At 36.1% G+C, this 12,351-nt stretch overlaps 2 protein-coding genes across 5 annotated transcripts in view; both read left to right on the forward strand.

Annotated features, from left to right (window-relative positions):
- LOC108753568 (ephrin type-A receptor 4) overlaps positions 1-4,480 on the forward strand; it is a 105,525-nt gene extending 101,045 nt beyond the window's left edge. For all 3 annotated transcript variants that reach the window (XM_018495255.1, XM_018495258.1, XM_018495261.1), the window contains one exon: positions 637-4,480. In XM_018495255.1, the coding sequence (XP_018350757.1) occupies positions 637-901 (265 nt within the window). In that variant the 3' untranslated portion in view covers positions 902-4,480. The remainder of the gene's footprint in view (positions 1-636) is intronic.
- Positions 4,481-7,118: 2,638 nt separating this feature from the next.
- Positions 7,119-8,364, forward strand: LOC108753455 (60S ribosomal protein L34-like). 2 transcript variants are annotated; one of them, XM_018495019.1, is made up of 4 exons: positions 7,119-7,196; positions 7,360-7,431; positions 7,780-7,977; positions 8,214-8,364. In XM_018495019.1, exons 2-4 carry the CDS (start codon positions 7,367-7,369, stop codon positions 8,308-8,310), a joined length of 360 nt encoding a protein of 119 aa, XP_018350521.1. In that variant the 5' UTR covers positions 7,119-7,196; positions 7,360-7,366; the 3' UTR covers positions 8,311-8,364. The 2 variants fall into 2 exon arrangements, with proteins under 2 accessions (XP_018350521.1, XP_018350522.1); XM_018495020.1 differs by lacking the exon at positions 7,119-7,196 and adding an exon at positions 7,224-7,248.
- Positions 8,365-12,351: the final 3,987 nt, after the last annotated feature.

Consider the following 12,351-nt stretch of genomic DNA (forward strand, 5'->3'; position numbering starts at 1 on the left):
TCGCAGATATTCTAGAAAATCTTGTTTAAATTTATGAACTTTTATTGATTTATTCTTTCTATCGCAGTAATCGACCTGACAATAATTTTACATGTTTAAGATGCCTTTTTACAATTTATACGTATCTAATATCTAAACATTTGTATATGTATATGTTTCTCTTCTTCATGTACATAAAGTCAGGAAACAATACAGTTACGTTTTACAGCCAATAATACATACTGATAGTATAATCTACATAGAAGTAAAACATAATTTCGATCAATTTGAGAATATATCATTAATAATGAAACGATATTTCCGCACATAGTGTTTTGTAACCCGATATCCTATGAAATAACGAAGACATTAATAACTCCAACGTCGACGAAACGTCGAGCGGTTTGCAGCCGAACTGTCATCTTCTTTATTTCATTTTTAGCTTCTTTGTCATTAACTTGTGGCGTAGTCGATAGCAAATGAGCAAATCCAAAACATACATTTGAATTATGCGAATGTGAATGTATTTGGATAGCGAAAGAATTTTAAAAAAATCCTGAAATCTCGTGTACCTACCCTAACTTCTTCGTACTCCTCCTTGTGAACGTTATTCATTCGTACGCAAAGAGATATTTCTGATCTTGTTGTTTTTGACAGGGGCACAAATCCACTGGCGCCAGATGCGGTGGATCTAACGCAATTGAATTCCGTCAGCGAGTGGCTAGCTTCCATCAAGATGTCACGATACGCAGAGAGCTTTGAGCGAGCGGGCGTGACGACGTTGGAGGCAGCAGCGCGTGTCACCGTCCAGGAACTCACGGCCCTCGGCATAACGCTCGTAGGACATCAGAAGAAGATCATGAACAGCGTGACGGCGTTGCGGGCGCAAATGTCCGCCACTTCGCAGGGTTTCCTCGTGTAACCATGACCGCGACCTCAAATCCCGCGAACGGATCGTACGTAGAAATCGGCTGATCGGCACGGAACATCGCTATCCCAATGGATCTCACGAATTCGAGGCGTCCCGACGCGTCGCCTCCGCGAAAAGCGAGACGACGACCCTCCCATGAATCATCTAGGACTCGTAATTACCTAGTCAGAGCGACGATGTCCTCGAGAGAGAATATCTCTTCGCGCGCAAATAGATCCGTTGAACTAATTGGGGGTTGATCCGAGGCAAAGCTTTCATGATACCTCCGAAACGATACGCGAACATCGTCTCACTTTAACCGAGAGATTCAAAGCATTCGTGCTGCAGGCATTCCACGTTAGCGAGAGTCGAAAGGAAATTCATTCTTCGCATTTACGATACTCCTCTTAAAGAGAGGGAGTACGAGGACCACGCATTCGCCATCTCGCATATAAAGTGCAACGACTTTTACTCTCTCAATATGTAGAACGATACACCTATTGCGAAACTTCCGCGATTTGTAAGTGTCAAAGAAATCTAACGCCTTACGGGAACGGATCATTCACGAAGCTCGTTTCAGGATGTGATCCTTGAAAGATCACCGTAAAAGAATCTTAATGGGATCAATGTAACTAATGTACTCTCCCACACGAACAACGAGCACCAATGCTCTTTCGTTTCCTAGGCCGTTTCGGTGATCGATCTATCTAAAAAAGAGAAGATCAGACTGACAACGGAAATAAACGAGCCCTGTAATCACTGCCGCGAAATCTTTCGTCACTTATGAATGTTCTCCTTTTAGTTTAAAGTACTTGTGTAACAACCTGTTGGATTGTATACACTATATATTTTTTTCGGAGACTTTCATTTGAGATTTACAGCCGAATTTTTTTTATCGCGCTTGTTAGGTAACATTGTTTTGTAACATTTTGTACCGAATGGCAGCTCATTTTAGTACGTATGCATCTGCGATATAGAACATTGAACGGCGAACATATCGGCCTAAATGTCGTTCGAATATGTCTGTTCCTGGCCTCTTTTCTTAAGTATACTAAAGTTACGTGTTTGTCTATAACGATCGACATAGCAATACGCATCTGACAAGGAAAACCGACGATTAGAGAAATAGAGGACCGTATCACAGAGGGAACTGTACCAAAAATCGGATCGTAATAGTTTCCGAAATCGGTAGAGTGACAACAGTGTAGGTTCATTATTTCGTGTAGTGAATGTAGCGAGTGCATTACACTATTTCGCGTATGTCGCCTCGGTAATGTACACGATCGAAAACAAGGGCGAATGTTTACTCTTTACGCTAAATTACAACTTTATGCCTTTGCATTACCTATATGGAAACGTCGTACACGCGCGGCCTATATGTAGGTATACCTTTCGATTATAATGACAAACGACAAAACGAACGAAGCGAATATGTGCCAACGCGAGTGTGCAAGAGTTATTTTAGCGCGGGATTGCGTGACACGGGATAAACGAATGGAAAATGAGCGGACGCGCGAATGTGAGTGTGAATGGAAATTGCATCGGTGAGTGACGAGAATCTGCCGCGACCCATTTTTCGCGCTATATTTATATGTACACGAGCGTGCGATCACGAAATCATTCTATATATACATATACATATAAATAGATATTGTGTTATAAATACTACACTGTGAAAAGGGGCGAACGAGAGTAAAACTCTCTATCGATAAGAAAAAAAAGCACAAGAGACATTCCGTTCGCGCCGGAAAGCAAAGGAGGACGTGGCGCGAGGAAAAACGATTTCAAACGCGTCCCTTATTAGCGAGCAATGCGTTAACATATCAACATTATCGCGGAATGCAATGCGAGCGCAAGAAGGGACGTTCTCGCGTGCGTCGTTACTCGAGATCGACAAAAGAGAAAAGCCAGCCGGAAAAAGAGAACAACGTAAAGAGAAAATGAAATGTAAAGTCGGAGGGTGATAAGATATGTGGACAAAATACTCACGTATACGCGAGCGACGATGCGTGCGACTGATACGAGGCACGCGCGTCCACGAGGTAACACTTTTTTGATTCTCACAGTCCGACCGAGGAGTTTCCTCGCGAAGCAACGTCCATTCCAATATACATGTATCCATAATAGGGAACCGTTTCCTTTCCTTAGAGGACGAGAGACAGAAAGATAGAGGGAACGAGAGGCTTGCTTTACCGTATCTCGTTACATCCGTATTCGCTAATCGTCTGCAAAAGACTGCATCCCGGGTCGCGATACATTATACCTGGGATACACACGTTACCGGCGACTTATCTTAAAAAGAGACCAACGGAGCGGCAGACATATGCGTACGAAAATATTGCGCGTGAGATTAATTAAACGGCTTCCAAGTGAGTCCGGCGAGCCACGGAGAAATTCTTTTATTTTCTAATTTAACGGTTTAACGTTAGTAATATAGTCTACGATGTATATCGAGGCGACGTTGGATCGCGATAGGCAGAAGCGGAAGGCGTGTTTTGGGAGGCGAGATTTCTCGCGTTCGACAAGATACAAGACAACGACAAAGCGAACGTCTCTCGTTCACAGTCCCAGCCAATTCTCCTTCCTTTAATCAAAGAAGAGGCGAAAGTCTCGCCCCGGTGAAGCGCTAGACCGGTAATTAAAATCGATCGCTTCTATCTCGAAGCGCGATCCAACGATGCTTCCCTCGTAAACGAAATGTTGCTCGAAGTCATACCGCGAGCGAGGAATGTCGGAATACGCTTTGGTGTACTCTTTCGACTCGCCGTACTTCCTTCCGCGCACGTGTCAGCGAAGAAACGGAAGGGAAGAGCGAAAAGCAGGAGCGGAAGGCCGCGCGGCGAGAGCAAAATCTCCCTTAGGAAAAACAAAAAGAAAAAAAAGAGAGAGAGAGAGAGAGAAGGCTACCGAAGAACGGCGACGATTATGAAGCAATAAGTGAATACGCAAATGCAGATTTTTATATAGAGAATGTTAACAAATTTCAGAAAATATTAATTATCGATAGCGCTATCTTCCTAAATGTTCGTATTAAAGATTAAACGAGAAAAAAGGTACGATAAAACGTAAAAGGCGAGATTGTGCGGAATCCCGGCCGAAAGAGAAGCGGAAGAAGGGAGAGAGTCGTACGCGTTAGACGAATTTGCGTAATAATCTCGTTTGTAATAACTTTGGTAATAATTCGGCCGGGATCCTGCGGGCGGGAGGAAAAGGTCTTAAGAACTTTCTCAAGCTGTAATTGTCTGTGTTTTAGCGACGAGTCTGCGAGTGCGACCTGAAGTTTTACGAAATGCCGTTAATTTCGATATTTAGATTTCATAGAGCTCTATCAATATCACACAGAAACACACACATGGCTACTGTTAGGCACAGGGGGAGAGAAAATATACGAAATCGAAAATATATTAGGTGAGAGCGAGGTACGTCGCGTAGGACTTCTCCGATTTTTCTTTTGTTTTCCTCGATTTCTCCGCAGAAATCTTAGGACCGCTCCCAGTCTACTTTTTTTTTCTTTCCCTAGAAAGGAACGAAATTTTACTCTACGCTCTCAAAGTTTTCAATCATACTTCATGTTTTAGTTTTTCTTCAAAAAGTCCATATCATTAAATATAGATACATATACATGAGATATGTCTATATGTTTTTTCTTTTGTATAATTTTGTTTGTATAATTTCTATCAGTATGTAGAAAAAATAATTTTTGTATTGTTTTTTTCAAAAAGTAAAATTGCAATTACATTATATAATATTCTATACGTAATTTTGTATACAATTTTATATTATATATGATTTTATATGGATAATATTTTTATTTTCTCAAACTTTTTGTGAAAAAACAAAGTGCAAAAGTTATCCTAATAATTTTTCTATTTTTATTATTTTTTCTATGTACGATCAGAGATTATAGAGAGAAAAGAAAGAAAACATATTTTTTATATATAATTACATATATTATGTATTTATATTTAATTAAATATATGGACTTTTTATCAGGAATCGTATACGTATAAAACTTTATTCAGAGAAATGAGATCGGAGAGAATAGAGCATCAGGAAAAAACCTGAAAAATCAAAATTACTTCAATTTGCCCGAGTGTCTCCGTTGCGGTGAATTTTTGTTTTTCTCTTTAGCGCTTCTTTTTTCAATTTTCCGGCAAAGAAAGAAAGCGAGAACGACAAGTGGCTGAGGAAAGAAAATTGCCTCTCGCTTAATCCTGTGTAATCGATTTTATAACTCTATTATTATTTATTAAAAGAAGAAAAACTTATTTATTTCTTAGAGATCTGACTAAATTGCAAAACGTTCTAATTATCATAAGTTATCTATTACTATTATAGGGCAGAGCGACGTATTCTTCCCCTATTTCTAGAGTTTTCGAGTGAACTCTGTCTTGTAAAAAGAAGGTGAACGAAGCTGCAGCTACAGTGATAAATATGAACGTTGTATCGAATCTGTACGCAACTAATTATATTATATTATGTTTAGTTAAGTGTTAATTAAATGACTTACCGAGCGCGTTGTTTTCTTTTTCTTTTTTTTTTATTTTTACTTTCCACAACTCTCTTTACAGCGAACTCTGTCAAAGTACCTGCTTCGAAAAACGAAAATCTACGAGGAAAAGTAAAGCATTACACACAGGTACCGTCCCATATATTATACATAATTCACAGAAAGAGAGACAGATACACACGCGTCGCGTAATCATCACACACACACACACACATAAAACACACACTTACGTACGATAATTTATATACACTCGCCGAGCTGAGTTTTCATAAAAAAAAAAATTGGTTAAGCGAATCACCTCCGTGTGTCTTCGATTCATTGTATAAAGAAAAATGCAAAGGGGGGAAAAAGAAGCGCGAGCAAGGAGTTACTGTCGACAAATTTTGGAACGTGTCTAAAAACAATTTTTCCTATGGTGTTGTCAAGACGATGTTGAATGTACATAAGATATAATAAATAATATACCTTATACGATGTAAATCGCGACCCGGTTTGTTCCTTCTCTATCCTCGTATCTTGTTAATGCGCTATTATATAATTATTGCTAGTATAACGGAATAAAATATAAAATTTCGATAATAGTAATTTCTGTGCCATTTCTTTTGAAATCGATCGCTACAGAATTAATTATAATAATTATAATGCCTTACATATCTTACTGTTGATTATAGTTTCACAAGTCTTGCATTGCAATTGAGATGGGAAATCTTCAATAACCATCAATTTGTTAGGAAGATGTAACGTAACTTAAAGACTATCATGTAAAGAAAGAAAGATTGAAGCGTCCCTGATGAAAAATTTTCATAGAATTTTTATATAAATCGGAATACTTTTCGAAAAACTCAGAAAATTTACGTCTTTTCTTGAAATTGTTCACACATGTGAATTTTAAAATATTCTATTTCTTATTCTAATTTCTGGAAAAACTCCTTCAGATTTTATAAGATTTTATTAGAAATAAATTTTAGATTATTTCAGAATTCATATTATACGTATATAAAGATTTTTAGAAAAGATGTAGACTTTCTTGACATTAAAAAGTGTTTCAATTTGTATTAAAAAATCTGAAATTTTTTTAAAAGGTTATAAAATTTTTAGAAATCTTGAAAAATTTTGAAATTTGTAAAATTTCTGAAAAATTATATGCAAATTTCTAGAGAACTCATCATAAATGTAAAAAACAGTGTTTGCTTTTGGAAAATTGGAAACTTTTAAACTAGAGAAAGTTACATATATTTTATACATATATATATATCTTATTTATATAGAAAAACATTTTATATTTGAACGTAAATAATCGCAATGCTTTGCAACGGAAGAAGCTGGAAAGTAATGACATCTTGAAGAGCTCTGTTGATAAAAATTTTACGGAGCACTAATTTTAATTATATTACAAAAGGTCTTTTTGTAATATTGTTTTTCAAGCATATTGGTATTTGAAAAGTATACATATAATTTTATACTTATTATTATATGCATACATATATATATTGTACATATGTATGTATATATACACATAAATCTTTATTTTTCTAATTCTTATTATTTACATAGATGATAGAAAAAATGAATGATAACAATATATTTTAAAAAAATTATTCATTTTTACTTATTTATTTGTTTTAAATAAAAATTTTCTCTTATCGATAAATGAATATCAATTGTAAGTATTTTTAATTGTTATTATTAACTCGTATGTTTGTAGACAGATGGCAGCACCAAATAATTTGCTATACGTGCGTGAAAGCGTCTCTTCTCGGAGTATGCCGTTTCCTCTTCCGTTTGGGTCTGAGTAAGGTTCGTGGCATTTTTGTATGATTTTATAATATCCACGTTTCGTTTATCAATCGTAAAATGCGTTAATGTCATATGATCTCCGCAGAGATCTGTGATGATCGGTTATGCTTTACAATTCTATATAATTCAATTTCTTTTACTAACAAAGTAATTAACGTTGCAGAACCAAGATGGTACAACGACTAACCTATCGGCGACGCTTGTCGTACAACACAAAAAGCAACAGAAGGCGTGTGTAAGTATCTACACAAATAGTAGTAAATGGTAATGTCAGATAAAATTCATTAACTTTTACTCGCAGAGGAATTTTATTTTGTTAATGACAGTAATTTTGTCGCGTAAATTGTTAAAGGTTTGAGGTTATGTTTTGATCGCTTGCTTTAAGTTTCTTAAAATTCACACGTGTTATGTAGTGACATTAATCTTAAATTGTGCTCTTATCAACATTTATTTAATTATTATTACTATATATATTTAATCTGTATTCTGCAAAGTATTTAGAAGTGTAATATTAAAGTGAATTTTTCTTGGCAAATTTTGTAAGTTATTATTAAGAACTGACTAAGATGAATTTTGTTTATAGCGTACGTACGCCAGGTGGTAAATTAGTTTACCAATACCTGAAAAAACCCAAAAAGATTCCAAGATGTGGACAATGTAAGGACAAGCTTAGAGGTATCCAACCTGCAAGACCAATGGAGCGTTCACGTATGTGCAGACGTAAGAAAACAGTCAAGCGAGTGTACGGTGGAGTCCTTTGTCACAAATGTGTAAAAGAAAGGTATGTATTTAACATCCTAAATTGCTCATATTTTAAATATTTGTTCAATAAACATCAATTATATGTTACATTTAACAAAAGCATCCTACAACACTTATATTTTAAATACTGATACACTAGATAGAGCAATTATTTGTCTTCAAAGCAGGATTAATCATTACTTTAATAAATAAACTTGCAATAGGTTTTACATTATGTTTTATATAATATTTATAACAGATTGCACTGATTTTTAGGATTGTACGTGCATTTTTGATTGAGGAGCAAAAGATCGTCTATAAGGTTATGAAAGCACAGCAGGCTTCTGCAAAGACGAAAAAGACAGAGAAGTAATCTTGTGCTTTTTATTAAGTAAATAAAACAAGTAATAAAATCCCAAAAAATGAACTGTTGCCACTATTTTATTATGGTATGTCTTGTTTAGTGTACCGTACTAACTTTGTGAATTATTTCATAACATACTCATATAGTAAAACCTTTTTTAATTAAGAATCCTATAAATATAAAATATTCATTGAACATGTCTCAGTGTAAATTCACCGCAGTAGACAAAATATAAAATTATTTACCTATTCTCATATGTGCCTAGTTACTTGAATTGATAAAATTCTATTATTGTTTAGTAGATATATGATTGTCTGTGCTGAATGTTGCAGTTAGAGTACTTGCATCAATTCGATATCATTTTTCTTATAATTACATTTTTTTATATTTATTCTACTTATCCCATTTTTTTTATTTAGTGTACAATATGTTTTTAATTACAACTATATTACTATATAACTATTGTTAGAAATATAACCACAAGCTTTTTTTACATATAAGTGAAGTTCGTGGTTATAAACGAAATTAAAAGTAATGAATGATTTAATTGAAAATTAAGTTACAATAGCTACTTAAATGAACGTGTACATTAAATTTTATAAATTTTAATGAAAAATACATTAAATTTCATGTACATGTACACATGTAAATATACTTTTCAATTCATTATAAATTATTAAATTTAATGTCATGTTGAAATTAAGTTCAAATGGTGTAACTTAAAAGTATATTAAATTTCATGAAATTTTTAACAGTGTATATATTGTGATAGATATTTTTAAAAGTACCAAAACGGTAATTTCTTGAACTCTCAATATTCAAATTAATAAAAAGAAAGGCAAATGAGAGCGAACACTGCAGTTGTTGGCATAAAAATATTTGTTCGAAATATATTTACTTGTACATTCCACTTAAATTGATTTCCCATATCGAACGTTTCGGCTTTTTTTTTTCAAGCCATCTTGAGCGAGTTTACCATACAAGGAAGAAATACGCACACATTTTTTAGAGCGATGTAAATGTAATGTTGCACGCACACATTTTTGAAAGCAATATACGTAATGTAGCACGCAAGTTAATGACAGGCGCGGGAATGCGTGCGCAGAAAACGCGTGATGTAAACTCGCTCATTCCATACGTTGTGTGTATACGTGGCTGCATTTAATAGGCGCACGTATATCGAGAGTATGCTTCGTAAAAGCATTACACGTAATATCATGAATTACCACGAATATGTACGTATTTCGTAATTCTACATAATTTAATATTTATATCAATTTCTCGATTAAAATATCGGATTATAAAATAATTTCCTGAATAATAAAAAACGAAAATAATAATCTTAATAAATTTAAACAAAATACTTTTTTAATTTGTTACACTATTTTATTTTCGAAGTAGAACTTTTCAGGACTGAATTGAATTTCAAGTTCGCGAAACAGTAATCAAAATTGCATTAGTACCTATATAGGAGATGTTTCGTACGCGCGAAGGACTCGGTTACTCTCTCCACGTATGGCGATCTACTTGCAAGAACATTTGCGGCTTTGGGGAGAGGGAGGGGGGGGAAGGAGGACAGTTCTGTGGACGATCGGCGACAGGTATTGTGTTGCCGATTATGGCAAAAGGGTTGCCCGCAAAACCCGTCTCGCGGGGCTATTGCGAGTCTCGCTAGCCTCGGAGCGCCTAACAAGTGCCTTATTTGTTCGGCACACGTATGGACATATATGTAGGTATACCGGGGATCGGGTATACGCACGCTATAGTTTCCACAGTGCACGGTAGTGCAGAAACGCTCGCGTCGGCGAGCGGCGAGAGCTGTAAAGGCTTGTCACCTGAGAATGCGGACAGCGCGGCGAGCTGGCATTAAATGCCTGGCGTTCCCCACGTTATGCTGCGCCTATCGTTTACCGTGTTCTGAAAAATGTTATGGCTAGAACCCGACGGAATTTTTCTTTGCCGTCAACCCGTTCGTGGTCCCGCAATAAAAATACTCTGACCAATTCAAAATGCGGCGAATATATAATTTATTTATTTCGTATCCTTACATGTACAGAGCGTCTTTTACTTTTTCCCAATTTTGGTGATCACTTCTTTCAGTTGTATTTGGAATTGATTACTCAATAAGAATGGTTTACATTAATTATGTATATTAAAAATAAGAGACTGAAAATAACACACTTTCGATCAAGTTTTTCGAAATCGTTAATTAATCTCAATGACGTACTGAGAGAAATGTTGCGTATGGACAGTTATAATTTTGTTGATACGTGAATTACTAAAATTATGTTATGTTTTAACTTATAAATTGTATTCTAAAATTAAAATTTTCTTTTTAACTAAGTGTAGATCAAGTTGGTTGCTAGAACATCAAAATTTTTTATAGCATTGCGTCTTGAGTTTCCTACGTAATTATTCTTGTGATCCAACAAAGTTATTTTTAAATCTGCATCTAGCTAAATTTCTAGCTATTCCAGCAAAATCGTTCTTTCTATTAACTGAATAACAGGTAAATTTGGTAGTTAACTCCAACTAACATTTGGGGATGGATGACAAAAGGAGACTTAAAATAGGAAATATTTTTAAGGGTTCGATGTTATCTTAAAGAAAGAGCTGCATTCTTCGTGATATTTGCGATCGCCGAGCGATCTTTGTGATCTCTTTGTGGACTGCAGAACGTGACCGCACGGCTAGAACGTGGTACCTTGTCGTTTCCTTTTCAAATTAAAAATTCCTGCGCAACTCGTCCACAATAGGTAGGACGAAAAGAAATACGAGGAACGTGATGAGCCGACACGCAAAAAAATGGCGCGACGAAAAGTCAGATGCCATGAGGCTAATCCGATTTCATGGGACGAGTCCGGGGAACGGGCACAATGCTCTTTGACCATGATTTAAAATTTTCCGTAGAATCTTTCTCACCGGTGCGCAAAACATCCTTCTCGAGGCCGTATCGAAAATGATCGCTGTGGCTGACCGCTGCACTGGTCGGTGCGGCATTTCGTCTCGGTTCAATTGCCTCGGAATCGTTGCAACCATCGCACCGCAGCTGCGAGTAGCGAGCGAGATTGGTACATACACCTACTCACGCGTATTGCAATTTTCGATTCCCTCGAGCGTGCCGAGATGCATCGCGGCTATCAAGTCGAATCGTTCTCCGGCGCCGAGAATCGGCAAATGCATTTACGAAGGAGAGGAAATCATATTTTTCGAAACGTGTTGTAGACAACGTGCTGTAGACAACGATGTAATCCAGTCCCAGAAAAAAGACATGGAAAGAAACGATTTTAAGTTTCTTGTTTTAAGTCCCTTGATTTAAGTATCTTGAGCTTTAAACAGATGTAGAGCTGAAAATAATTTTATTGAACAATTAAAATAACAGTGTAGGAAACTCAAACGTGATGAGCAATAAAATGTATGACGTTCTCCCAAACTGGTTGCTAGAATGTGAAAATTTTTTGTAGCTACAAAAAATTTTCACATTCTAAGCAACCAGCTTAAGACAGAGCATCTTCTACGTTTTATTACTTTGATAGCCCAATAAAGTTATTTTCAGATCTGTGTTTATATTTAGCTAAATGTTTAGATATCTCAGCAAAAACAATTTTCTCCGTGGATATAACTTTTTTTTTTTTTCAGATAAAATTAAATTTCAATTGATATTAATGATGGACGACAGTTTGATTGAGAGAATGGTATAACACGTATAATTCTCTCTCTTTCGACAGATACGGCAGTAGATGGGGGAGGCTGACCACTAAATTTTGCGCTTCCATTCGGAATTATATAGGAGGATACATACAAACAGCAATTGTCCGGTGTCACGTTTAATTGACGGTTATAAAATGTAGCACGAGCGTGCAGTCGAGAATAATTTGGCGTGAGACGCGCGAGCCAGCTCTCGGAGAGAAGATGCGTCGCTACGTGATTCCTATAATTTTCTGGATCGTGTTTAGCGAAACGACAAGTAGGTGTTGTAATATGCGTGTCCCTATCATTTCGCGACATTATTATTAGATAGACGCGCTTTGCATCGCATTACGTCGCGTT

The sequence above is a fragment of the Trachymyrmex septentrionalis genome, unplaced genomic scaffold (assembly GCF_001594115.1).
Source record: "Trachymyrmex septentrionalis isolate Tsep2-gDNA-1 unplaced genomic scaffold, Tsep1.0 scaffold7, whole genome shotgun sequence".
Taxonomy (NCBI): Eukaryota; Metazoa; Arthropoda; class Insecta; order Hymenoptera; family Formicidae; genus Trachymyrmex; species Trachymyrmex septentrionalis.